This window comes from Ochotona princeps, chromosome 1 (genome assembly GCF_030435755.1).
Source record: "Ochotona princeps isolate mOchPri1 chromosome 1, mOchPri1.hap1, whole genome shotgun sequence".
Lineage (NCBI taxonomy): Eukaryota > Metazoa > Chordata > Mammalia > Lagomorpha > Ochotonidae > Ochotona > Ochotona princeps.
In genome coordinates this window covers 27,198,177-27,224,731 of record NC_080832.1, presented here as the reverse complement: position 1 = coordinate 27,224,731, position 26,555 = coordinate 27,198,177, and the positions used below count along the sequence as shown (strand labels likewise).

The following is a 26,555-nucleotide window of genomic DNA, read 5'->3' as shown; positions in this document are numbered from 1 at the left end:
AAAGTAACCTACATAAATGGAAACACAAGAAACAAAATGGAGCAGCCCAGTGCCGCGTGGTTATGCGGAAAAGGCCCTCCCACGCCCGTGGGGGCTGAGCGGATCCGGCAGGCTCTCAGGAGTTCAAAAAGCTTTCAAGGACAGCAATAGGGGTGGACGGGGTGGACGGGGTGGACCGGACATGCAGTGTCTGGGAACGACGTCGGATTTCTCGTGCGACAGCTTCACCTTGGATCCCTGCATACAAGCCTGCCGCTCTAGAGCCCAAGTGGACTGTTTGTATTTCACCTGCTGGTTTTCTGGATGACTAGGTAGAGGTTTTGAACCAAGAGACACCTTGGTCTGTGGTTAAGGAGTTTCCCAATACTGCCGTTTCTAAAAGGCAGCAAGCAAACTGATCATTGCATAACGTGATGTTCCTAAATTAAAGTTCAGTCAAGGAAAAAACACCAGCATGGAAAGGTTAGGGGGAGGTATAAGGGGAATAAGGTACTTGGTGGCTTCGAGAAGTTTGTGGAAAAGTGGGATTTTAAAAAACTGAGTTTTCTATGGGTTTCTGAAGTACACTGATATTTCTTGCTACATCCGTTATCGGCCTGAAATGTTTTTCTTGGAACATCAGCAAAACTCTTTGAGCTGAATCTGTCAGGTTGAACCATCTGGAAAAACCCTGGCAAAGGAAAGTATTGGTTTTTTTTTTCTTTGAAGATTTATTTATTTTTATTGGAAAGTCAGATTTACAGAGAGGAGATACAGAGAGAAAGTTGTTCTCTCTGCTGGTTCACTCCCCAGGTGGCCACAGTGGCCGGAGCTGAGCCAATCCGAAACCAGGAGCCAGGAGTTCCTTCTGGGTCTTCCATGTGGGTTCAGGGTCCCAAGGCTTTGGGCCATCCTTGACTGCTTTTTCAGGCCACAAGCAGGGAGCTGGATGGGAAGTGGAACAGCTGGGACACGAACTGGCATCCATATGGGTTCCCAGCGTATGCAAGGTGAGAATTTTGCCACTGAGACATTTTCCTGGACCCAGGTGATTTATTTTCAACCTTCAAACCTTACTACCCACTTAAGTAAGCCAGTAAGGCATTGTAGTGTAGCCAGTTAAGCAGCCATTCTGGACACTGGCATCCCTTGTGGGAGCTGAATCCAGTCCTGGGTGCTCCACTTCTGATGAAGCTCCCTGCCAATACCCCTGAGAAAGCACCCAGCCAGCCTCACTGCTTGGCCTCTGCATGTGCAGTCCAGGCTCCTGGCTTTGGCCTGGCCCAGCCCCAGCCCTATGGTCATTTGAAATGTGAACCAGCAGGTGGAGGGTCTCTGTCCATCACTCTCTTTGTAGTTCTGCCTTCCAAATAAATAAACCTTTAAACACACATAGAAAACACAAAACAGAAAACAAACAGAAAAGTAAGCCAGTGAGTTCTGTTTTTGACCCTGCCCCAGCCCCAGGTCAGCCCATACTGATGTTTCTATTTTGTTTCATTTAGTTGATGCTGCATGCTGACTCCCATTCTTTGGATAACTTCAGTTCAGTCGGCTGCAAGTAAAAGAAAGAAAACACACGAGGAATACACCAGAATCCTCACTTAGGGCCTGCACAGACTTACGTGCCAAGTAATGCAGCGTCTGCAGCAGGGTGTGTCGAGTGGCTGTGCAGAGTGGATGACATCTGTAAAATGTCAGACACCATCACGATGCACTTGAGCTTGTACTTTACGAGGTCCATGGAAGCCATCTGTCTTGACTGCCACCTGTGTCCCTCTCAGCATTTTGCAGTCTTCTTAGTTCCCCTTTGCAGAAGAGCTGGACCTCCTAATGCCATCTACTGCCCCCATTCCCTGCCACCACTTTCCTAAATTTATCCTCCTCCCCTCCCAGCAAATACACCCAAGATTTTGATTCTGAGAATTTCTTCTCTAACTTCCTTCCTTCGTAAGTCTATAGCCGTGTGTTTTACTCACCAAAGCAAATAAAAACTGTGGACTTTGGCTCCATTATTGCTCTTAAAAATAGTTTGCTTGCCTATCTATAAAAACTTCCCAGGTCACAAACCACCTGTCAGGTTAAGTCCATCTTTGCCCTACACATCTGGTAGCACCAGATCCTCTACCGGCTCCCTCCTTGTCTACCTCTAGCCTGGTATTTTTCATTCCTCTGTGGCCAGTTTAGTTGACTTGATTTTCAGAGTGTCCTGAGATCCTGTTTCATGAGACTGGAGGCCACAGCCTCTCTACTCAACTCTCACAGCCCTCATTTACCAAGAACTCCATCCAGGTTATTCTCCAATCCAGAGGTGCTTCAAAAAGCTTATAGACAACAGAATTAAAAGTTAAGTTGGGTGCAAAATGTACTGAAATTCATGCAGCTTTTCCCTAATATATTTTCCATGAATTTTGTGAAGAGCCTGCTGCCCTTGCTGGCAGTGCATTCCATCAGTACATTCTCTGCAGTCTGTGCAATTGCCAAAAAGCCTTTCATCCAACATGTCCCTGAACAGCACCCTTGCTAAACGTGCCCATTTTAAGTTGTTCTCTTGTCCGTTTCTCTGTCATCACTGCCTACACTCCCCAGTTTTGTCAGTGCCTAACTTGAACACTACCTCCCCACTTGCTGCTTTTTACTCCTGCTAGACCCTCATTTGCCTCTGAGCCAGGCCCTGAACTGCTCCATCTATTCTGTTTCCCCTTATGTACCTTATCTAACTTCACCAGATTAACATTGTAATACACAACCAGTTTGTACACACACATACCCTCTGCCCAGAAACCCTGTGGATACTTCAAAAAGTTCATGCCAGTATATCCCAGATGCTTGCTTCTGCCAGAGCTCCCTGTTAATATGCATGGGAAGGTAACAGAAGGTTCCCTAAATTTTTAAAGCTTTTTTTTTTCTGGGTAAGCAGCACACAGTGTGGCCCAGATGCTTGGACGCCTGCCACCCCGTGGAAGACCCGGGGGAAACTCCTGCTTCCTGCCTAGCCTATTCCGGGCCATTACAATTGTTTGTACGAGTGAATCATGGAATGGAGGACCTCTTTCTCTTTCTCTCCCTCTGTAACTCTGCCTTTTATTATTATTATTATTATAAAGTCAGATATACAGAGAGGAGGAGAGACAGAGAGGAAGATCTTCCGTCCGATGATTCACTCCCCAAGTGAGTGCAATGGCCAGTACTGTGCCAATCCGGAGCCAGGAGCCAGGAACTTCCTCCAGATCTCCCACACGGGTGCAGGATCCCAAAGCATTGGGCCATCCTCAACTGCTTCCCCAGGCCACAAGCAGGGAGCTGGATGGGAAGTGGAGCTGCCAGGATTAGAACCGGCACCCATATGGGATCCCAGGGCGTTCAAGGCGAGGATTTTAGCCACCAGGCCATGGCGCCGGGCCCTCTGCCTTTCAAATAAAGAAAATAAATCTTTAAATAAGGCACCAATTTGAGGCTTAACATGCTGCTGGATAAATTTATAAGCCACATAAATAATCATTTTATGTTTTAGTCCTGTGAAAAATTCTTCACTGCCTCCTCCCCTTCCCATGTTTATTAGTCCATTTTCTTTATTATTATTATTATTTATTTACTTACTTTTTAAAGAGTTGTTTGAAGGCAGAGTTATAGAGAAGGAAAGAGATCTTCCATTGGTGGTTTATTCCCCAAATGGCAGCAACAGTTGGCACTGGGCGGGTCAGGAGCCCGGAGTTTCTTCCAGGTTTCCCACATTGATGCACTGGCCCAGGCAGTTGAGTAATCCTCTCTTGCTTTCCCAGGGGCATGGGTAGGGGGCTAGATCTGAAGTGGAGCATCTGGTACTTGAACTGACACCTGTATGGGATGCTGACACTGCAGGAAGTGGCTTTACTTGCCGTACCACGGTGCCAACCCCCATTATCCTATTTTCTAAACAAGCCCAGAAGCTGATTAATGGGTATTTGCTATTCTGTGCACTTCCCACCCATCTTCATTTTCATCCTAAGGGGATAAATGCCAACACTCAGGGCATGATGATTAAAAACATTGATTCTGGGGCTGTTGCTGCGACATAGTAGGCTAGGCTTCCACCTTCAGTGCCAGCATCCCATGTGAGTACTGATTCCTGTCATGTTTGATCCACTTCCAGTTCAGCTCCCTGCCTCTGGTGTGGGAGGGCAGCAGATAATGGTTCAAGTCCTTGGACCCCTGTGCCTTCACGGACGATTACGAGGAGGCTCATGATTTCTGACTTTGGATTGGCTCATCTCTGGCCACTGTGACTGGGGAGTGAGCTAATCAGATGGAAGATCTCTTTCTGTCTCTCCTTCTCTCTGTAATTCCACCTTTAGATATAAATAAATCTTTTAAAAAGTTGTTTCTTTTCAATTGAAAGAGTTACAGAGAAATCTTCTGTATGAAGCCAGGAACCTGGAATTTCCCCCTGGGTCTCCCATGTGTATATACAGGCCCAATGACTTCTTCCATCTTCTACTGCTTTCCCAGGCACATCAGAAGGTGGCTGGATCCAAAAAGGAGCAACCAGGACTTGAACTTGTGCCTTTATGGGATGTTGGTACCATGGGTGGAAGCTTAGCTTAATACACCGTAACACCAGCCCTAGCCTAAGTTCTTGAGGTTCTGCTAACCATGTGAGGCACAGGTGGAGTTCCTGGCTCCTGGCTGCAGCCTGGTCCATCCTGGGCTGTTGCAGCCATGTGGGAAGTGAACCAACAGATGGAATTCTGCTCACCCTACACTACCCAGCACTCCGACTTTCAAATAAACATATCTTGTAAAATTATTCTTATGCAAAAGTTTTGAAATGCTTTGCCATTTCATAATATACATTTTCAAAAACTTTTAGAATAGCTCCTGCTGCATGCCTGAATATCAAGATCTTTTTCCACCCAAAGTATCTTTTTTTTTTTTTAAGATTTATTTTTTATTGGAAAGGCAGATAAACAGAGAGAAAGAGAGACAAAGAGAAAGATCTTCTGACTGCTGGTTCACTCCCCAAGTGGCCTCAATGGCCAGAACTGAACCGATCCAAAGCCAGCATCCTAGAGCCTCCTCTGGGTCTCCCACATGGGTGCAGGATACCAAGGCTTAGGGCCATCTTCGACTGCTTTGCCAGGCCACTAGCAGAGAGCTGGATGGGAAGTGGAGCTGCCAAAATCAGAACTGGTGCCCATGTGGGATCCCAGGCGTGCAAGGCAAGGTCCTTAGCCACTAGGCTACCGTCCCAGGCTCCCTAATCTTTTGATATATCTTCTTTGATTTTCCGTTTCTCCCCAACTGTGTCCTGAGCTCTTTGCTATCCCATCTTCTACTTTTGGCCTCAGACTCACATTCCCAGCCAGTGGTGGTGTTCCCTTTCTCCAGCAATCCTTTCAAACCCTTGCTTTCAGGACTTTGTTCCCAGATACCTGCCCAGAGTTCCTTCCCTGGTCCTCACTTATTTAATGACACTTTCTCTGCGAGGCCCAAATTAAGGTCTTCCTCCCCATGCCACCCCCCCGCCCCGTTAAAGCCTGTTTCACCGGCTCCAGCTCCCAGCCAGCTCACCCTATGATCAGGGGTTTCTAACTGGCCACTTTTGCAATCATACACGATGGTCAGATGCACATTATTGATAGCAGGGACTCTGTCTTCTGCTTCTCTATGGGGCATTCACCTGGAACCAGCCTTTGTGTTGTTTTTGTTCAGATCACAGATGTTCTTGGTGATGTTATACACACTGCCTACCTTCTCAACTTGGTAGACATTATCATCTCTCATACGGGCATTCAGGAGGGTTGATGACAGTTCCTCATTACCGAACCCTTGTATGGGAGTGAACACAACCAAGTGTGCTGTGATAGTAGTTGTGGCTCAAAATGCAGCTGAAAGGCCTCCCTGGATCTACTGTTCCTAGTAACTTCCTATTTTGTTTTTCTTAGAGTGCCATCACTACCCCGCCCTGATTTTACTGCTCCAAGCCATCTTCCCAGGCTCCACTGGACAGTCACTTCTCTGGAAAATTTCTCCTGATCTACAGAAACCAGATGACAACATAGTGCTTTCTACACCATGGTTATTCCTGGTTTGTTTTGAGTCCAACTCTGATAATGAACTTGAGGGGCAAGAAGCTGCCTGTTCATACAACACAGGATGTACTACCCAGTTAGCATTTCATAAATACCTTTAAGTGAGGGAGTGATCTCAATGATAGCTGGCATTCAAGCTCTCACTATTTGCTGGGTGTTCTACCAAGCACCTACTCTGTATTATCTTCTTTAAGATAATCCAACTCCGTGTGGATGGTCCATTTTCCTCCTTTCACAGATGAGGAAACAGACTCAGAAAGGCTAACTCATTTGCCCAAGGTGGTACATGACAGATCTGCTCCAGGCCGAAGCACACTGAGTCTTGTAACACTAAACAAGCAGCAGATGAGCACTACCTTCTATAACACTTCTATGGGAAGGGTCTGTCCCACTTCCATTGCCAGGAATTGCTTGAAATAAGAAGATGAGACTTGGTCCTGTTGAACCACCCTGGGCTCCACAGCAGACCAACAATCACAGTTGATTCCCTGGCCTAGATGCTGCAAGTGTTTCAGGCACAGACTGTCGTGAGCCTTGATCTATCACAGAATTGCCTTCTCTGGGGTCTCAGACCCAACATCTGACAGAAGCTTAATGATGCTGGCCTGGGAGTGTCTCGTGGAATGGATCAGGCTGGAGGAGCATCTTCCCACATAGACAAGCTCAGAGGAAGAGCCCGAGCAGAGAGCTGGCTGGAAAGGGGAAACTTGGTCCCATCAACAGTCTGAAGGAAACCTTTAACTGTTGGAATTAGTGGACAAACTGTAGCTTCATATGAAGATTATAGCACGTTTCAGTGTGTATCAATTTACATGTTGTACCCCTCTGCCTTTGAAGTTTCAGCACATGCAAAAATGTTCTCCACACTAGGATGTAAAAGGAAAAAAAATCATGACATTTATATTGTTCCAAAGTATTAAATATGACAACATTCCCAAGGATGTATTGCCTAATACAATATAAATCTTTTGTACCTTGATTTTCACACAAAAAATAAAGATGGCTGCTGTTTTATTAAAGACAGTTAGGTATGGGTTAAGCCATAAGGCAGGAATAAGTTCTTATTTTCTGTATAATAAATAGTTCCCTGTATAATGAAGGAACTTGGGGTGGGAGCTTGGAGTAGTTGTTTAGATGTCACTTGGAAGACATAATATATTGAAGTGTCTCTTTGTGTGTCCTGGTTCTGTTTCTGATTCTAGCTTCCTGCTGCAACACACACTGGGAAGGAGTGATGGTTCAAAATCACTTGGGTTACTACCATCCACATAGAAGGCCTGGATGAGTTCCAGTCTCCTGGCTTCAGCCTGGCCTAGCCCAAGCAGTTAAAAGCATTTGGGGGGAGTAAACCAGCGGATGGATGATTCATTCCTCTCTTCTGCCCTTCAGTTAAATAAAGTAAATGAAAATATATTTTTTAAATAAGTTGTTTATTTCATTCACCTATTTATGAGTTTCAGACCTCAGCATGTTAACAATGGGAATGGTCAGAGAAATAGAATATTAAACTTTTTTATTTTAGGGAAATAAAAATATTTCCCTGAACAAGAGTATTAGAAATAAATGAAGGAATATAAAATGAAGCATTCTCTGTTAGGATATTCTTTGCATTACTTCTTGACCTTTTGGCTGAGATCGAGCATAGGGTACTCTTGGCAGCTCCTGTAAGATGCAGGATCGCCATTCAAGAAAACCTAGAACCTTAAGGAAAATATACTGACTTTCCTTGATTCTCATATTTCTTAACCCTCTGTTGCCCCAGGGAATAACCCAAGTATTAGTATTGTTTGATTGTTTGTGTAGATGATATAGTCTACTTAATGTTATAGCTCAAGAAGTGACAAATGTTAACACAGTAATTTCTCTACTTTGCCAACACACAATAACGATTCTTTATAATTTATCAAAACAGGATGCTTAGAAATTCTTTTTACTTTTTGGAGTAAATATAACACAATGGATAGCTTTAGAACAAGCTAACATTATCATGATTCAGGCATGAGCAACTGGTACAGTTAAGTAGTCCATCAAAGATTCAAACAAACGTACAATACATAGGCCAGAAACTTAAGTTACAAAATACAGTCAATACTACAAGTAATACACAGAGGTAAAAACCATAGCTCCACACACTTGAAAAAAAAAACACATTAACTTTATACAATAATTGAAATTACAGAATTCTACTCAGATGATTTGGGCATCTTACAAACACATAATCTGAAAAAAAAACAAAACAAAACAAACAAAAAAACTCATAGTCACATCTTGTTTTTTTTGTTCCAGTGGTGTACAATCACATGAAATGTTGTCTGTTTTGTGTGAAACATCTGGCTGAAGTACAACAGCTGCTGAATTATAAACATTCCCATATAAATGTTGATACTAAAACAATCCTAAATGTTAGAACTCTAATTAGGATTATTTTGAGAGTCCTTAAGAATTACGGAAACAGAAGCAGTTAGCTTTCAGTGTGTGTTTTCCTGTGTTTTCTCTTTAACATCAGTAAACAAATACTGGATTGTAAAGTGCAGCTTCTTTTTCCTCTCGCCTCAATCCCCCCCACAAAAACAAACAAACAAACAAACAACAACAACAACAAAAAACCACAGTTCTATAGTAATTGTTAGGTTCTCTACCAAAGAAGAAACTGAGTGATGGTCGTGATGGTCAAGTGTGTGTGTTCCGGAAGTCGATGATGGCTTTCCACAGTGAGCACAGCATCCCGCCCCTGTTTAGAAAGACACAAGAACAGGACCAAGAGAACACTGCATTGGAAACATCGCCCTTGAAATCAACATGTGACTCCTTAGCTTCTAGCTGCCCTGGTCAGGACATGCAGAACCCAGTCTGATCAGTCCTCACTTATTCTTGTGTATTCCCTTTCTACTCCCACCAACTGCCAGGTCCCAAGACATCATTGAAAATGTTCAGCTTTCTTGCAATGTGTCTTTATAGAGGCGAACATAATGGTTTTGTGCACTCCTGGCCTGGAACAGTAAACTATAACAACAAATTGTATCAGCTTATATACCAGCTTATGTACCAGGTTTTCTTGGATGACGTATCAGCACCTCATCCCAGCATTTCTAGTAAGCATGAGACAATCACAGACAAAACATTTGCTTAGGGTAGCTTTGCAGTATCTGCGTGCCTTAGTTTGAAAATGATTTGAGAACATTCTTTACTCATCTAGAAAGCTGGTTATGAAAGCTGGGAGCACAATAACAGAGAGAAAAGTGGTACCTTAGTCTCAGGCACTTCAGATCTTCACGGGTAACGTAGTAGAGAACATCCACTAGTGTATAACCCTCAGCCAAAAACTAGAGAAAGTAGAATATGGACCAAAGTAAGAGATTTGTATACCTTTAGTAAAAAACCTCTATCCCTAATGTAAGCATTGGCAGCAATCAGCAGTGCATCTTGAAAGCAATCTGCTAAACATGTGATTATCTGCGATTACTAGGGGAAAGACCTCCTTGATGCAAAGTAATTATAAAGAAATGCACACATATGATTTTCAACGCATAAAGATGACACATGCAGGAATACTTCTGAATTATCGTCCAATGAGCAGGACAGACTGCAGCTATTACACCTGCCTCTCTTGCATGTAAGAGTTTTTGTTGTTGTGTAGCTCTGGCGTTTTTTTTTTCCTCAAGTGGATTAAGAGTGTTTTGTGTCTCCTTTTTGTCACCCATGTGTTGGCTACTCAGTGGCACATTTTTCGTGGTGTTGTAATTTGTTGTGGTGGTGGTGGTGGCTGTTGTTCTAACTCATACCAGTTGTTGACTTTGTTTCATGGCTTCGCAAAATGTATAGTGATGGAGTACTAGGGTCCACCATATCCAGATATGGGGGTATAATGCAACATGCATTCCTGCTTCCAGATGAAAGACGGATTCCCAATGAAACTGTTGGACATGTGTAGACAATGAGATGCTGGACTGCCTGACATTGTCTGTATCAGCATGTCGGGGTACACTTAAATAAGAGACTGATGGAATTATGATTCCTTATGAAGGACTACACCATTGTAGTAAAATGGGGATAATCTGTTGGGGAGCAGGAGTTTGGAGGGGGAGGAATCCCAGTCTATACGAAATTGTACCACCTAATTCAAAATTCAAAAAAAAAATATATATATATATATAAAAGAATGTTCCAGAAAGGCACTGATTACATTTAATACCTTAATTTCCTTTTTCACAACTAATACATTTGCTGTAATTCATCGCAAAATCAGAGCTCTGAATGTAAATGGAAGTTTTTGACTTAAAAACGGCAGTGATTTAGTGAATCATCAATTAATCAAATCATAATTTGATTTAAGTCTGATTTAGAAGGATAAATATTTTTGGAGAACCTGACTGGATACATGGTTTCCCATAAGGAATGAAGTTGCTTAACTTTATTTGGCAGTGTTGCATAGTGGGTAAAGCTGCCAGCTGCGGTGCTGACATCCCAGATGGGCAGTTTCAACTATGATCCAATTCTGATCTGGCTTCCTGCTAATGGCCTGGGAAAGCAGCAAAAGGTGGCCCAATTCCTTAGTCCCCAAATGCCACCCACATGGAAAACCCAGATGAAGCCCCTGCTGGCTCCTGGCTCAACCCCAGGCATTGCGGCCATTTGGGAGCAGGGAGGCAGTGAACCAGTGGATGGAGGATCTCTCTCTATTCCTCTCTCTCTCTAACTCTGTAACCATTCCTTTCAAATAAATAAATAAATAAATAATAAAAACTTAAAAATTATATTTGACAAGAATTTGGTAAATGCAGCTTTCCAAGGAGGCTCTAAATTTCATTCAATGGATAATAAATTATTAAAGCAAAGAATGACATATTTATTCTTACTCTTACATTTAAATACAAAATTGAAATCCATACAATGTTCTGCTAATTGTCTCTATGTATAAGTCCAAAATCCATAAGGAATAGAGAGGAATTTGATTGCTGTACATATGGAATGGTTTGTATAGCAAATATTCCTGTCATGTTACCAACTCAATATTTTATTACGTAGATAAATAGCTGCTGCCTAGGACAGCCTAATAATAATGTAAGAAAGTTACAAATCTAACAGGGGTGGGTGTTTGGTGCAGCAGTTTAGACACTGGTTAGAACACCATATGCATTACCAACTGCCTGCATCCCAGTCCCAGCTCCTTTGTTTCCAATCCATCTTCTTGCTAACATGCACTCCAGGAGGCAACAGGTTTTGGTTCCCACATGGGAAAGCTGGGTGGCATTCTAGGCTCCTGGCTCTGGCCTGGCCCAGCGACGGCTACGAGAGGCCTTTGAGAAGTGAATCAGCAGATGGGAGATATTTTAATGTCTCTCTCTTTCTCTTTGGTTCTCAAAGTGAAACATTTATTTTCTTTTTCTTTTGTTAAAGATCTATCCATTTCTATTGCAAGTCAGGTATACAGAGAGGAGGAGAGACAGAGAGGAAGATCTGTCCGATGATTCCCTCCCCAAGTGACCGCAATGGCCGAACCTAAGCTGATCCGAAGCCAGGAGCCAGGAGCCTCTTCTGGGTGTCTCATGCAGATGCAGGGTCCCAAGACCTTGTGCCCTCCTCGACTGCCCTCCCAGGCCACAAGCAGGGAGCTGGATGGGAAGTAGGGCTGCCAGGATTAGAACCAGTGCCATATGGGATTCCAGCATGCAAGGTGAGGATTTTAGCCAGTAGGCCACTGTGCCAGGCTCAAAAATAAATTTTCAAAACAATGGATTTTTTTTTAATAAACACAAGAAACAGAAGAACTTCTCCCCCAGCTCTTTTACATCTGTCTTAATTTCTTTTCCCTGTTCTTTATCTTCAGTTAAAAAAAATACAAAGATCCATAGGGGTTCTGGACCACAAAGCATTTGTCATCCTCATTGTCTCGTCTCCCCAGCCTAGATTGATCTCTGTTCCTTGGCTGTTCCCAGCCCTACAAACACACAGTTGAATTTCAGCTCATTTATAACCTTCTTAGGCAATCTTCCCAAGCCTCTCCTTCACTCCGTCTCATAATACCTTTCCTTCATAGAACCTTCCAGCACGTAGTTACATTTTTTTCTGTGAAATAGCCTGACTGTTGTGTGCCTACTCTAGTCTGTAAGGCCCTGGAGGCCACTGGCTGTATCTGCGGTGCTCACCAGCACAACCCAGTTGCCTAGAGTGGTGCTGAAATACAGCGGACACTCAGTGCTGTGAATGAAGGAATGCTGATTCCTGCAGGTCAAAGTTGTATTTACCCGACTTATAGTGTCTTCATCTGCTCCATTTTCTCTCAGCCAGTCAGTAAGTTCAGAATCTTCAGTATTTGTGCCAGGAGAATTGAGGTGACAGACAGGGACCCCAGGAATATCTGGAACAGAATTTGGAGGGATATTCTTAGTTTTGACAACAGGGTATCTGAAACCCTTATGATCAGCAGATATTTATGATGACACATTAGACTGCTCAGAAAATCAATACATATCAGAAAAATGTTAACAGAAACAATTGAGACTGGCAGTTAAAGTGATAAATCTAAGACTCATTAATCTAATCTAGCAAATGGAAAGTCAGAAAAAATAGTATGTGCCTTGCATTGTGGTGCAGCACGTTAAATTATTGCCTGCAATGCCAACATCCCACATGGGCAACGATTTAAGTCCAGGCTTCTGCACGTCCAGTCCAACTGACTGCTAATGAGCATGAGAAAGTAGTGAAAGACGAGCCCCAGGCATCCACTTGGGAGACCCAAATGAAGTTCTAGGCTGTTGCCTTCAGCCACTGTGATCATCTAGAGAATAAACCAGAGGATGGAAGTTTCTCTGTGTGTGTGTGTTTGTGTGTGTGTCTCCCTGTAACTCTGCCTTTCAAATAAACAAAATAAATCTTTAATAACACTGCCTATACTTTCATAACAATTATTTCTTAGACTAATTAGACTTTGTTCTGATGTAACAAAGATGAACACACTGAGCAAGACTCATGCAATTGCAATAATATATTTTCCTATTATTTGCAATATTATGGAACAGCCATATTTCTGAAAAAATAACCATAAATTATATTTTTATCCAAATTGGCCAAGTAAGAGTATCCATAGATTATCTCATCTTCAATTTCTCCTTCTAAGAGAAATTCTTCAAAGAGTTCTTCAAAGTTCCAACCTATAAGCTTTTATTATTATTATTTTATCATTTATTTATTTAAGTCTCTTCAAATTATAAGGAAAAAGAATATATAGACTACAAATGCAAAATTATAAAAAAGGTATTATAGTCTAGCGATATCAGCATACAATCTTTAGGAAACAAACAGTAAAAAAGTAGAGATCTGTGTTTACCTCAATAATACAGCATTTCAGAAAGAGATGACTAGGAACATCTGTTTTACTGTAGTTCTGAGAAATGATCATCTACTACATTTAGAAATGGCATGTTATCTTTAAAGCAACTCCTGCTTGCAGTCACGGTACAAATGACAGGTGCTGAATAAACCATGAAAGAAAACCACCTGTTGGCCCAAACAGCATTCCTTTAATAGTTTCTGCCATTTACCTATTGGTTGGGACTTAAGTTTCAGGTGCTTAATTTCTTGTTCTTTTTCTTGAATGGCTCGATGAAGGAGCACGTGCAATTCTTTTTCTTTCCGAATCAATTCTTCCAGTAATCTGCAGAAGGAAGTCACACCAGCTGACAGGATAATAAAGCTAACATAGAGTCATCTTGTAGATTTGGTTTTTCACACCATAAGGAGTATAGACACTGCTGGGATTGCACGGACACACTCTGACCCGATGTTTCTGAAGTGAGGCTCGAGCCCTTCCACGTCTGAGGAGTGTCCAATAATACTGACACTGCAGTCCACAGACACCTTCCCTGCCATCGCTATGTTGAGTAACAATGTTCTGGAAAATTCTGCTTCCAGAAAGAATTCAAAACCTCTATCCCAGATTGTCTGCTAAAATTTCCAGAGATGGCTGGTCTATCCTGTTTATGATGGCAAATGTCAGAAACAAAAATAACATGTTAAAAGCCCCATCTTTTACATGTAAGGCCCCTTAATTAAAAAGTTAGTAAATACGAATAATTTCATCATCCATGAAAAGCAAAGAGGTGATCACTTTTCCTGAATTATGAAGATCTGAGTGATTGTTTTCCACCTGGCACCTGGCAAATGTTCAATCAATACGAACGGTTGTCACCACAATTGTGATTATTGTGATTGTTCCTTTCACTCAAGGTAGAGTGAAGTGGGTAAAAAAACAGCTTTGTTCAAGTACATTCAGTTCCCAAAAAGGCACATGATGAAGTTTTCAAGGAAACAAAGATAAATGATAATACTTATCCCAAACTTCCCACACTGTAAGTCTCACCATGCAAACAGCGAGCCAACCCTATCAGTCCCAGCAGTTTCTTGCAAAAACAAACAAACAAAAAAAAAAAACCCAAGTTATGAAAAAGAGATGCTTTAGTTTTTGCAAAAAAACCCCAAAACAAACAAAAAAACTATCTTTGAGTAACATGGAACCAGAATTATTTACAATATATAATTATGAGATCATCAGGATGTATTGTGGCATAGCCTACAGCTCTAGATAAGGTGTTGTTGTTTCATTTTCTGAGTATTTATGGCTTTAGCTGAAGACGCACATTCCATACAGAAGTTCATTTCTGCTTCAGTGGACATGCTCTGAAGGCACAATGGTGCAACACAAAGATAGGCCTGGACTTGCGTCCTCGTTCAGACCACGCACTTCCTCGTTGTGAAGCTTAGACAAAAGTTATCTAATGCCTCTGGACTTCACTTTGTTGTTTCTAACAAGGGAAAGTAAAGCTTCCAGAGAAGCTTAGTGAGCATTAAATAACAGAGCCAAGGTCCAAGCTCAGTGCCTGACCTTGCCTAAGGGCTCTGCGTTAGCTAAAGGCCCTGGGCAAAGAGCCCTCCCTAACCTGGGCTCAAAGCCATTCCTATGGGAAAGGAAGATAAGGCCCATCAGGTAGGAGCTGCTGTTGCCATCTGGAGAGTCATCAGTGGTTGCAACACCCCTTACCCTCAGCAACTTTGCCTTTCAAAACTCTGAAATTTTAAAATGCTAGATAAATGTGATTTACCTTTATTAGTGATTGTCATAATGTTACAAGTTTAACATTTTTCACATGAAAATTACTCTTTTCTAAAAACACACTAACGTTTCCTCTAAATTCATTCTGCAATGTATATACTCTTTCATTTTTTGTAATGTTCAGCTGAAGGGCCTGGCACAATGGCTCGATTGGCTAATCCTCTACCATGCGAGAGCCAGGATCCTATATGGTGCTGGTTTGTGTCCTGACTGCTCCACTTCCCATCCAGGTCCCTGCTTATGGCCTGGGAAAGCAGTGGAGGATAGTGTAAAGCCTGAAGACCCCGTACCTGTATGGGAGACCTGAAAGAAGTTCCTGGCTCCTAGCTTCAGATCGGCTCACCTCTGGTCATTGAGGCCCTTTGGGGAATGAACCAGTGGATGGAGATCTTTCTGTCTTTTCTTCTCTCTGTGAATCAGCCTTTCTAATAAAAATAAGTAAATCTTACCAAAAAATATTCAGCTGAAAATTGTAAGACTGATAGCTGCTCAGTGTTGGGACTAAATCAGACGCCTTTTCTTCAACATACACATAAAATAGGCGTACTCATCTCATCTGGCTGAGGATGATGGGGCTGCTATGAAAGACATTACTGGAACCTAAAAAAGGCACCCACTGATTGTATAGATTTCACAGATTCAAATGTAAACAGGTAGAAAAAATGTACATATGAGAGCTGTTGTAAACAAGGCAGTTAATGCAATGGAGGAAGGCTTTGTCTTTTCCACATAGCTGAGAGTGCAGAAGTGTTGAAGACAGGAGGAAGGCAACCAAAGGAAACAGCTCTTAGAGTGTAGATGACCCAAGTCTGCTGGGCACAAAGTAGCAGCTGAGTGATGAGCACAGCGCTCACCAATTGGGCCGAGAAGAGAAGGGAAAGGAGTGCAGATCAGGGCTGCTCTTGGGGAGAAAGGTGCTATGGACACAGCCAGGTTGTGTGCCCAGAAGCTTGGGGCCACGGAGGCAGATACTCCAGCTGTTCAGTGAACACAGTAGCTTTGCTATCTGTATTGTTCTCACCAGGAGCCCCGGGTTGGAAGCAATGGACCTACAATGTTTGTGAGTGAATCTTCCTCTTCCAGAAGCCAGGACAGGGGTCCAAACATTAACTCCACTCAGGACTGGATCATAGAATGAAGGAGAGGTGACTAAAGGCAACACCTGCTATAGTTGTGGGAGACATTCCACTAGACTCTTGACTGAGAAGGGCAGAAATGAGACACCAAGATTTAGATGTAGACTCAGAAAAGACTCAAGATCTTTCCTACTAAGCAGTAGAGCTAGCAAGTAATGAGTTGGATTTCAGAGCACAAGACTAAAATATTAAAGTCAGAAAGTCAATTTCAATTTCCCCTTATTAAGAAACATCTTTATGCAAACCATAGAGGATATTTACTTACCTCAGCAACTAAAGTTCAGGTTTCTAAGAACAGGATGAGCTTTGTACTACTTAGTATTAAGTTTGGAATCTGAGCATAGCATTAAAAACCTAAACCTCTAACTGGAACAATGTGTCTGTTTCCTTATCTTCCTGGTGAACAACTAGAACTTTCAACTACAGTTTATAAATATTTGAATACCTTTTATTGATTCAATAGAAAAAACAAAAAAAGTTTTCATTGCAAACCCAGGGTCATAAAGTCAGTTGCCCACATGTCAACGGCAGCTAGCACAGGAAGCCATAAACCATAAACATCCAGACCTTGGACTGTGGCGACATCTATGAAGGTCAGGAGATATGCACTATGCACACAGTAACCTGATCACATAGGCTGTATTGTACCAGATTCCCAAAGACAAACAAAACTCCATGTATGTTACAGCATAGTAAGAACAGAATAGAATCGTAATTTGCTCACATGATTGTCCTTTCAACCCTCTCAAATACAAAGCTTTGGCATCATTAATTTTGTCTCCTATTAACACGGAAGAGTTTCAGAAGTTCCTGTTTTAGAAGAACCTGCTATTCCCAGCCATGGGTTTTCTTTTCTGTCGTTGGGCTATCTGTTAGAGAGGGACATGCCGCTCTGAATCTGTTTCCAAGACAATCAATGAGTTACACGTCAGCAAAATCTCAGTGCACTTGGAGATAAGGCAGCAGATAAATAATGCTGAAGAAAGCCTGGATCTGTGCAGGCTGAAAATGGTTTTATAAAGACTGGCATTAAATCAAGTTTCCATAAATAGGATCCACCTATGGATTAGACTTTTAAAGTAGAAAAAACAACACACACTGTTAACAAAATGGGAAAATGGAAACTAAGGCAGAACTTACCTATTGGTCTCTATCTTCATCCTTCCCAGCTGCACACTGAGCGATCGGTGACCACTCTGCGAGTCGTGGGACACAGTAGAGCTGAGTGTGCTCACCCCTGAGGTAGCCACGGCATCTTCTATGACGACCTGTGCTCTCTGGACACTCGGGTTAGAAGGCTGTTCCTCATGCTCATCCTCTACATCCAGATCTTCTGGGTCAGCGGTGTCACTCTCAGATGCAAGGCTGAAATGTGGCCTCAGTTCTGTGTGCAACAGCCACATCAAACAGGATTGATTGCATTGATTTTTTGGAAAGAGAAAAAGGCAAGGAGGAAGGGAAATTAGGGGGGAGGGAGGGAGAGAGAGAGAGAGAACACGTTCAACCATTGGTTCACTCCCCCAAATGCCCACAATAGCTAGAGATGGGCCAGAAATGAAGCTAGGAACCAGGAACTAAATCCAGATATCCTAGTTGGGTGAGAGAGATCCAAGGACTTGAGCTTCCCAGGACGTGTATTAGCAGAGAGTTAGATTGGAAGCAGGGTAGCTGAGAATCATACCAGGTACACTGACACGGGAGGCAAGCATCCCAGGTGGTAACTTTAATTGCTGTGCCACATAACTGCCCCAGTATAAGATATGAATATCAACCCATGCTGCCATCAGTAAGAGATGTGTTCCAAATTGCCTCTCAAAGTGTGAGGACAGATTTCTGCACACTGGTTCCACTTTTTTTTCTAGTGAATTTGCAACAAATTTTGGGATACATAAACTCAGTTAAAATTATTTAACTCAAATCTAAGAAAAACTCTGAACTAACAGCAATGATGTAACAGCCTTATTATCAATATAAGAATATTTTCACGTAAGTAAAAATTTATTTTCATATTATATAATATCTGATAACCATCAACCTGCTTAGAAATGAGAAAACAGATGCATAGATTTTCCATGAACAAAAGTAGCTTCATAGGTGCCCTCTTCTCCTGTAACATTCAAATCTAAGGGAATGTGGTACAAGTGCTGGAAATGCTACGAAAGCCTACATTCTCTTCAATCAGATTATCTGTGACTGTTTGGTTGATTCCTAGACTGTGTCTTAGTCTGAACCAGCGAATGCATCTTTGAAATTGAAAGTGCAATAGTTACAAATCTTCAGCCTAAACAGACTGAGTAACATTAGTTCCTCATATGTCACTTCAAAACTTGAATATCTCCCCACAGGAAAAAAAAAATTATAAATGGTGACTAAGTCCTCCAGATGGCTCACGAGAGGAATACCACTCAAAACTTAGGGGAAATCAAGGTAGCAAAAATACTGGATTTTCATGCCACAAATTCTGACTACACGGAATTTGTATCAGATTGCAGAATCCACCAAAAACCTGATAAAAATCATGTTTCCCCAGGGCATTCATACAAGACTGGCCTAGATTTCCATAGACTCCCTGTAGCCTGTCTCCTGAGACCAGGCCCCACAGCTGAGCTCCTGTGTGCAGCAAGGGAGTATAATGGAATCAATGGAAGATATACCCTACCACTCAACACAGCCACCTGGCAAGGCCCCCAAAGGTCTGTGAGCCACAGCCTCCAGTTGGTTTTTCAGTCTCCACCTTACCTGACCTGTGCTCTGTATTTCCTCTAAGTCTCTGGCTTTTGTCCAGAGCCTTTTGGTCCAAAATATTAGGACCTTTTACATTTTCTATTTTGTCTCCATGGATAAGTTCATTCAACTCTGAAATTAATCACAGTTATGCATGGCAGCTATGGTTACCACCTGTATTGCAGTGGTCCCTCAGGTTATTGTGTTAAGTAATGCTATAAGCATCTTAGTTTATACAAACACAGTCTATGATGCTCACACAATGATGAAAACTACCTAACTACCTCAGAATGCATTCCATCTTTAAGCAGCACATGATTGTACTTCTAACATGCAGATGGCAAACTCTACACTCCTAGCCCGATCCTGTAATAACTAGAACTTCCTGCAAACATTTGTTGGACAGGCACGTCAGCACCCTATAGAGAACTAGGACATGAACTGGTTCCTATTACAAGCAGCAGCTTCAACCACTACATCACAACACTGATCCAAGCCACCTCTACACTGCTTTCTGCCATTTCTCTCTTTTCTCTCTAAAATCTCAGTTAGCAATTTACCTTTAGCAAGATTGACTAGAAATTAGGTATTTTCATTTTGTAAACCTGGTACCCAGTTCAGGGTCTAAATATAGTATGGTCTTTAAAAATGTTGGCAAAATGGAAAATACATATTACTAGGATTATCTGTCTTCAGAAAGAATAAAATAATTACTTTAAAATTAAGAAAGTACACTTCTAGATTAAACGAAGATACGGCTAAGCCTTTGAAAGATTCTAGGCTTATTTTATAGTTTCAAATTGATTTTTTTTTAACAATGTAAAAGATTTCAGTACACCTGGTTAGAATTTCACTTTTGGGGAGGCAAATCTTCCAATATTCATTTTTTTTAAGATTTATTGAGTTTTTGTTGTTGTTGTTGTTGTTGTTGTAAAGGCGGATATACAGAGGAGGAGAGACAGAGAGGAAGATCTTCCTTCCGATGGTTTACTCCCCCAAGTGAGTGCAACAGTCGGTGCTACGCCTATCTGAAGCCAGAAGCCAGGAGCCCTTCTGGGTTTCCCATGTGGGTGCAGGGTCCCAAGGCTTTGTGTCATCCTTGACTGCTTTCCCAGACCACAGGCAGGGAGTTGGATGGGAAGCAGCAGGGCCGCCGGGATTAGAACCGGGGACCATAGGGGATCCCGGCGCGTGCAAGGCAAGGACCCCAACATTCATTTTGATTCTTAATTAGCCCTAACTCTGTATATTTTACATATACATGACTAAGGAAAATTTTCATGTAATTTGAAGAAAGTAAAAAATTGCAAGCTAATGCAACGCTTTATTGTTTCCTGATCTTTGATGTCTATTCTCTGAATACACATAATCAGATTAGCAGTTGTAAAATGTGCAGATTAAAAAGAACATTTTGTCCTTAGTTCATCTAGAGAGCTGAGTTCAACACATAGAAGAGCTCTAGGTGCATACACAAAGATAATGTTAAAATAACTATAAGGACTAATTAACACAGCTGAAAACGGCCTACATGATAGGCCTGGCTACCTATGTAATTCCCACATACACTAAAGGACAGCTTTATGTGTCAACTTGACGGAGCTAAGGGATGTTTCTGGCTCAGTTTTGACACTTGCACTCACTCCATGGTCAGACCATGGAATCTACACTTCTCTTCATGGTTGGGGTTCTGAGTCCAGCAGTTCAATTGGGGAGATCCTCAAAGAAATTTCTTCTGATGTGATCCCAGACCTGATGCTTGTGTGTGCTTGCCAGTACAGGGTCCGGCACAGTCCGTTGCCCCAGTCACCTGGTGGTTTCAATTGCTGGGTCAGTTCTGTTTCCATCCCTGTCTTCCACATGAATCAATGGGTGTTACAGTTCAGCCTGATTCTGCCCAGCACACACATGGCTCTCACACAAACCAGTGGGAGCTCTTCTTCATTAAACCCTTCACTGACTCATAGATCATACAGTAGCAAAATTTTCTTCAAGAAGGTTGTTGATTTTCTTTATCATTTATTCAGTGACACATTAGTCATTCAGTAGCAAGTTATTTAACTTAATGGCAATTTTAATTTCTTCTTCCTGTTGTTGATTGTGTTTTGTGGCTTTTCATTTAAGGGGATATACAGTAACTGTGTAATAAAGACTATCATATCCAGTAGCATGCTATTTAACTTCACAGCGTTATAAATTTCTACTTTGCTTCCTGTTGTTGATTTTGTATTGTGGCTTTTCATTTAAGGGAATGTATATTAACTGTGTAATTGGGACTATCTTATCCAGATGTGAGGATAAAATGCAGTATGCATCTCTATTTCCAGATCAAAGATGGACTCCCAATAAAACCGTTTAATCTATTTTGACAATAGGATGCTGGACTCTTTGCCATTGTCCATTCCCGCAATTATGGACATATGACTGTTTATGAGGAACTATACTATAGTAATAATATAGGGGAACTCAGTTGTAGGGGGAGGATAAGGGACTGAGGAGGGGCTAATGGAAATCCCAAGGCCTATGGAACTGTATCATAAAATGAGAATAAAAAAAGTTAAAAAAAAAGAGTTATGGAAGTTCCTGAAAGCATGGAAAGAGAAGCTGGGTTAAAAGATACATTCAATGAAATAGAAATGCAAAATTCCCCAACATGGAGAAATGTGAAGCCAAATACAGGAGAGGCAGAGAACTTCAAACAGATTCGACTAAAAGCAATCCTCACCACAGCATATCATAATCAAGCTATCTTTGCTTTATATTTAAAAAGATGTACTTAAATATGCAAAGGAAACCCTACAGACCAGGAAATGGAATGACACATTCCAGATCCCAAAAGAAAAGAAGTATCAGTCCAGAATAATACCAGAATAACATACCCAGCAAAGCTTTTCTTTGTATTTAAAAATGAAACAAAGTATTTCCAAAGTAAACAAAAATAGAAAGAATTCATCTCTACAAATGCTGCTTAAGGATGTACTATGGACAGAGAAAAAGAGTAACACCTACCAAATCCAAAAGGAAATGTGGAAAAGATCTTAATAAAACCACAACAGATACCTAAATCAATGAGAAAACAATTGCTAAAATGACAGGACCAAATCACTATGTGTTGATATTAACCCTGAATGTAAATGGTTAAATTCACCAATCAAAAGACACAGATTTGAGGACTAGATAAAAAATCCAGGTCCCATCTATCTGTTACCTACAAGAGATACTTCTCACCAACAAAGATACGAGGAATATGAAAGTGAAAGGATGGGGCTTGGCACGGTGGCCTAGTGGCTTAAGTCCTCGCCTTGAAAGCCCCGGAATCCCATATGGGCGCTGGTTTTAATCCTGGCAGCTTCACTTCCCATCCAGCTCCCTGCTTGTGGCTGTGAAGGCAGTTGAGGACGGCCCAAAGCTTTGGGACCCTGCACCCGCGTGGGAGACCCGGAAGAGGTTCCTGGTTCCTGGCTTCGGATCGGCACAGCACCGGCCATTGCACTCACTTTGGGAGAGAATCATCGGACAGAAGATCTTCCTCTCTGTCTCTCCTCCTCTCTGTATATCTGACTTTGTAATAAAATAAATAAATCTTAAAAAAAAAAGTGAAAGGATGGAAAACAGTATTCTACGATAACGGAAAGGAAATATGAGCTAGTGTAGACATTCTCATATTAGATACTGTAGACTTCAATGAAAAGCATGAAAAGGGATGAGGAAGGACACCACATAATGATCAAGGTCAATTCAGCAATAAGAAACCATGATAATAAATACGTATGTAGCAATGCCAGGACACTTAGCTACAAGAAGCAAATATTGATGGATTTAAAGGGAGAAATAGACTCTGTTATAATAATAGCGGGGGATTTTAATGCCTCACTAACCTCAATGGACAGATCAACGAGACAGAAACTCAGCAAGGAAACAACAGATCTCACCAAAACAATAGAACAAATGGACTTAATAGAATTTTTCACCCTATAGATGCAGAATACACTTTTTTTTTAAATCAATACATGAAACTTTTCCAGGACATTACAGGTCACAAAACAAGCCTCAGCACATTTAAAAAAGATAAACATACATGCACTTTTTCATACCACAATGGAGACCAACAAGTCAGAATACCCCAAAAGATATGCAAATGCCTGCAGACTAAACAATGTGCTGTAAAATGAACAATCTATTATAGAAGAAATAAAAAAGGAAATTAAAAAAAATTTCTTGAAACAAATGAAGGTATCAATACAACATATCAGAACTGGATGGACATAGCAAGGTAGTGTTAAGAGGAAATTTCATTGCAATCAATGCCTGCATCAAGGAATTAGAAAGGTTAACCATACATCTGAAGGAGCTAGAAAAACAGCAGCAAATTAATTCCAGGAATAGCAGATAGAAAGAAACAATCAAAATAAGGAACAAAATAAATCAAATAGAGAATGAAAGAACAATATATAAGGTCAACAAATCAAAGAGCTGTTTCTTTGAAAAAAATCAACAAAATACATTCCCCATTATACCAACTAATAATAAAAAGAGGGAGAAGATATGTCAGTAAAAACAGAGACAAAAGGATATATAATAACATATACCTCAGGGATACATAGAATAATCAAGAACTATTACTAGCATCTACACACTAACAAATCAAAAGACCTAGGAAAAATGGATAGATTTCTGGACATATACAATTTGCCAAGACTGAATTAAGAGGTAAATAAAAATCTAAATAGAACTATGAATGGAATGGGGATTGAATTAGTAATTAAATACCTCCCAACAAAGAAAAGCCCAGGACTGTATGGCTTCACTGCTGAATTCTACCAAATGTGTCAAGCAAAACTTACTCCAATCCTTCACAAACTATTCAAAACAACAGAAAGGGAAGCAATCCTTTCAAACGCTTTTTATGAAGCCAACATCACCGTAATACCAAAGTCAGACAGAGGCACAACAAAGAACCACAGACCTTTACCCCTGATGAACATAGACGCAAAAATCCTCAATGAAATAATAGCCAACAGAATCCATCAATATATCAGAGAGCTCATTCACCCTGATGATGGGATTCATTTTACTTTGCCCACCAGAGCAGCACTTGAAGGTGCTTCTTTGCAGTAAGGATGACTGTGGCGTTTGCTCAATACTGATTTTTATTTCCCTTATCTATACTTATCAGTTGGAATTAGACTACAACAACGGTGTAGTTCATTCAATTAACTATGAGCTTCTGAGATTCTCCTTGGCTTTTCACTCATTCCCCTCACTCCACCTCCCACTCCAGAATACTCCACTGCATTTGGGTAATCAGTACTAAAAGGAAGTTTCTTTTTAAAGAAAGAGTTAATCTGTTGTAAAAGGAGAATACTGCAGCTTTTTTGGTGCTGTAGCAGAAGAAGAGCAAAACTGGACAACTACCCCAAACAAATGATGACAGTAAAATATTTTGGTGAATGGAGCCAATGGACATTGGGAGGGTAACATCACTTTCGGATTGGTGAAAACAGCAGCATTTCAGAACTATCCAAGGCACTTAGACAGAACCCTCAGGATACGTACACATTGAGACTCTGGATTGATATAAGGTTCCTCATCCCTTGGTACTGGGACATGTGGAAAGACAAATTTCGCCCTTTGTCTTTCTCCTTCCCCCAGAAACAACAACAAGAAATAGCAAAACTGGAAGCAATGAGTACACTCAATTTTCCCTAAAGCTTAATCCTTCCAACCTGATCCACCATGTAATCATTTTTAAAAAATAAAATTAAAAAAGATCACTTACATGCTATTTAAATTATTTCAAAATATAATCATTTTTCCTTTCTTCATTTGGGCATCATTAATGCAAAGATTAGATGTCTTTAACTCAGGGTTATCCTTATCCCTTTTAGTGATACACATCTATTACTTTCACCCTGGTGTCTTTCAAGTCTTTCAGCCCTCCATCTCACATGCTCTACATCTAGTTCATCCTAATTACAAAATAATTTAAATCTAAATTTAACTGACAGCCTTAGAATATGAAATTTTTAGGTTCACATCCAACTGCCGATCGCTTATTTTGGAGACGCTATAGAATTTTTTTTTTCTGTCACACAATCTTCTTCCCTAATTAGTTATTATCAAACAAAACTCATTTTTTTGTTATTCCCACCAAATATTTCTCACTGGTCTACTATGTTGCAGGCACACTTCCTGGATAGTGTGCTAGACACAAGGCAAAAGGAAACATACACTTACTCTCTAAGGAGGGTTGCAGCCACTATAACTATGAACCTGTGGTTTCCGTTTGTGGTATCACAAACAGGTGAAAAGCCTTTCCCAAGAAGAGAAGATAACCCAGGATGCCCACTTCAGAAGACAGTGGCTCAGTACTGGGCTCACATGCTAGCCATGGGAGATGAGGGACAGGACATGCAGGCAGGTCCAGAGAGGAGCGAGATGAGAGATACTAGAACACCTGCTCACACCTCTTTCTCATGTAAGAAAGACAGGAAATGAATCTTCACTAATGTTTAATATAAAAACTGACACTGGTGCCCTCATTCTCAAGTCAAAATACTATACAAGAAGAGTGGGTATCTTCTAACTCTAAAGTGTTGACATGGACTTAAAAGTTTGGACTTAAAAGTTTATAAATAACTTACATTTAAGAAATTTAATACTGATCTTATTCTTTCACATTCCTATTTTAGAATGCTTCATAAAGTATGTATGAATCAGAAGATGTTTTGAGAAAAATCAATAAAATTATACACTCCACATTAGCCCAACTAATCAAAAAGAGGGAAAAGATAGAAATCAATAGAATCAGAGATAAAAACATATTCTTAATTTACACAAATACATCTAAACTTAATCAGTACCTATCTATTCTCCCTTTATCCCTTCCTACCTAACTATCCATCCACCCATCTACCCTCCTACCTTCACATGTACACACAAATAGGGTGGAAGGGCTTTGCTAATCATAGATTGTGAAATCATTTCTGAGGTTTTGCATTAGAAATTTAACATATTCCTCACTTATGCCATAAAGCCTAGTTTCATCAATACTACTGCCTTCATATGTCATGGCCAATATAGCTGGATTGGTCAATATAACTGGTTATACATCAACATGGTCTTGGAGCTGAATTAAAATCAGGATTCTAGAGAGGGAACATTGAGGATTTTCTCAGGGCTATGAAAACATTCTGTATGCTGCTATCATCTTGGATATATGTTGTTATACATCTGTCCTAACCCACACACTGTACAACATTTACTGTAGAGTGAACCCTAAGGTAAAATTTGGGCTTTGGGTAAGAAGGATTTAACAATGCAGGTTCATCAGTTGTGACAAATATACTCTGGAAGTTGATCCTGGGAAGGGATACGCATGTGTGGAAACAGAAAGTACGTAAACGTTCTGCTTGATTTAGCTGTGAACCTAAAAGTACTCTAAAATTTTCAAGTCTTTTGGAATCAGGTGCCCACTCCTGTAATGTATGCCAGCATCCCATCAGAACACCAGATTAGGTCCTGGCTGCTCTACTTCCA

The 26,555-nt window shown here is 41.0% G+C and overlaps 1 protein-coding gene across 1 annotated transcript in view; it reads right to left on the bottom strand.

Moving 5' to 3' along the window:
- Positions 1-8,641: 8,641 nt before the first annotated feature.
- Positions 8,642-26,555, bottom strand: part of MAP3K5 (mitogen-activated protein kinase kinase kinase 5) — a 240,487-nt gene continuing 222,573 nt past the window's right edge. The window contains exons 26-30 of the mRNA XM_058671310.1: positions 17,436-17,679; positions 13,592-13,704; positions 12,296-12,408; positions 9,297-9,373; positions 8,642-8,781 (exon numbers count right to left, since the gene is read on the bottom strand). Of these exons, the coding sequence (XP_058527293.1) occupies positions 8,721-8,781; positions 9,297-9,373; positions 12,296-12,408; positions 13,592-13,704; positions 17,436-17,679 (608 nt within the window). The 3' untranslated portion in view covers positions 8,642-8,720. The remainder of the gene's footprint in view (positions 8,782-9,296; positions 9,374-12,295; positions 12,409-13,591; positions 13,705-17,435; positions 17,680-26,555) is intronic.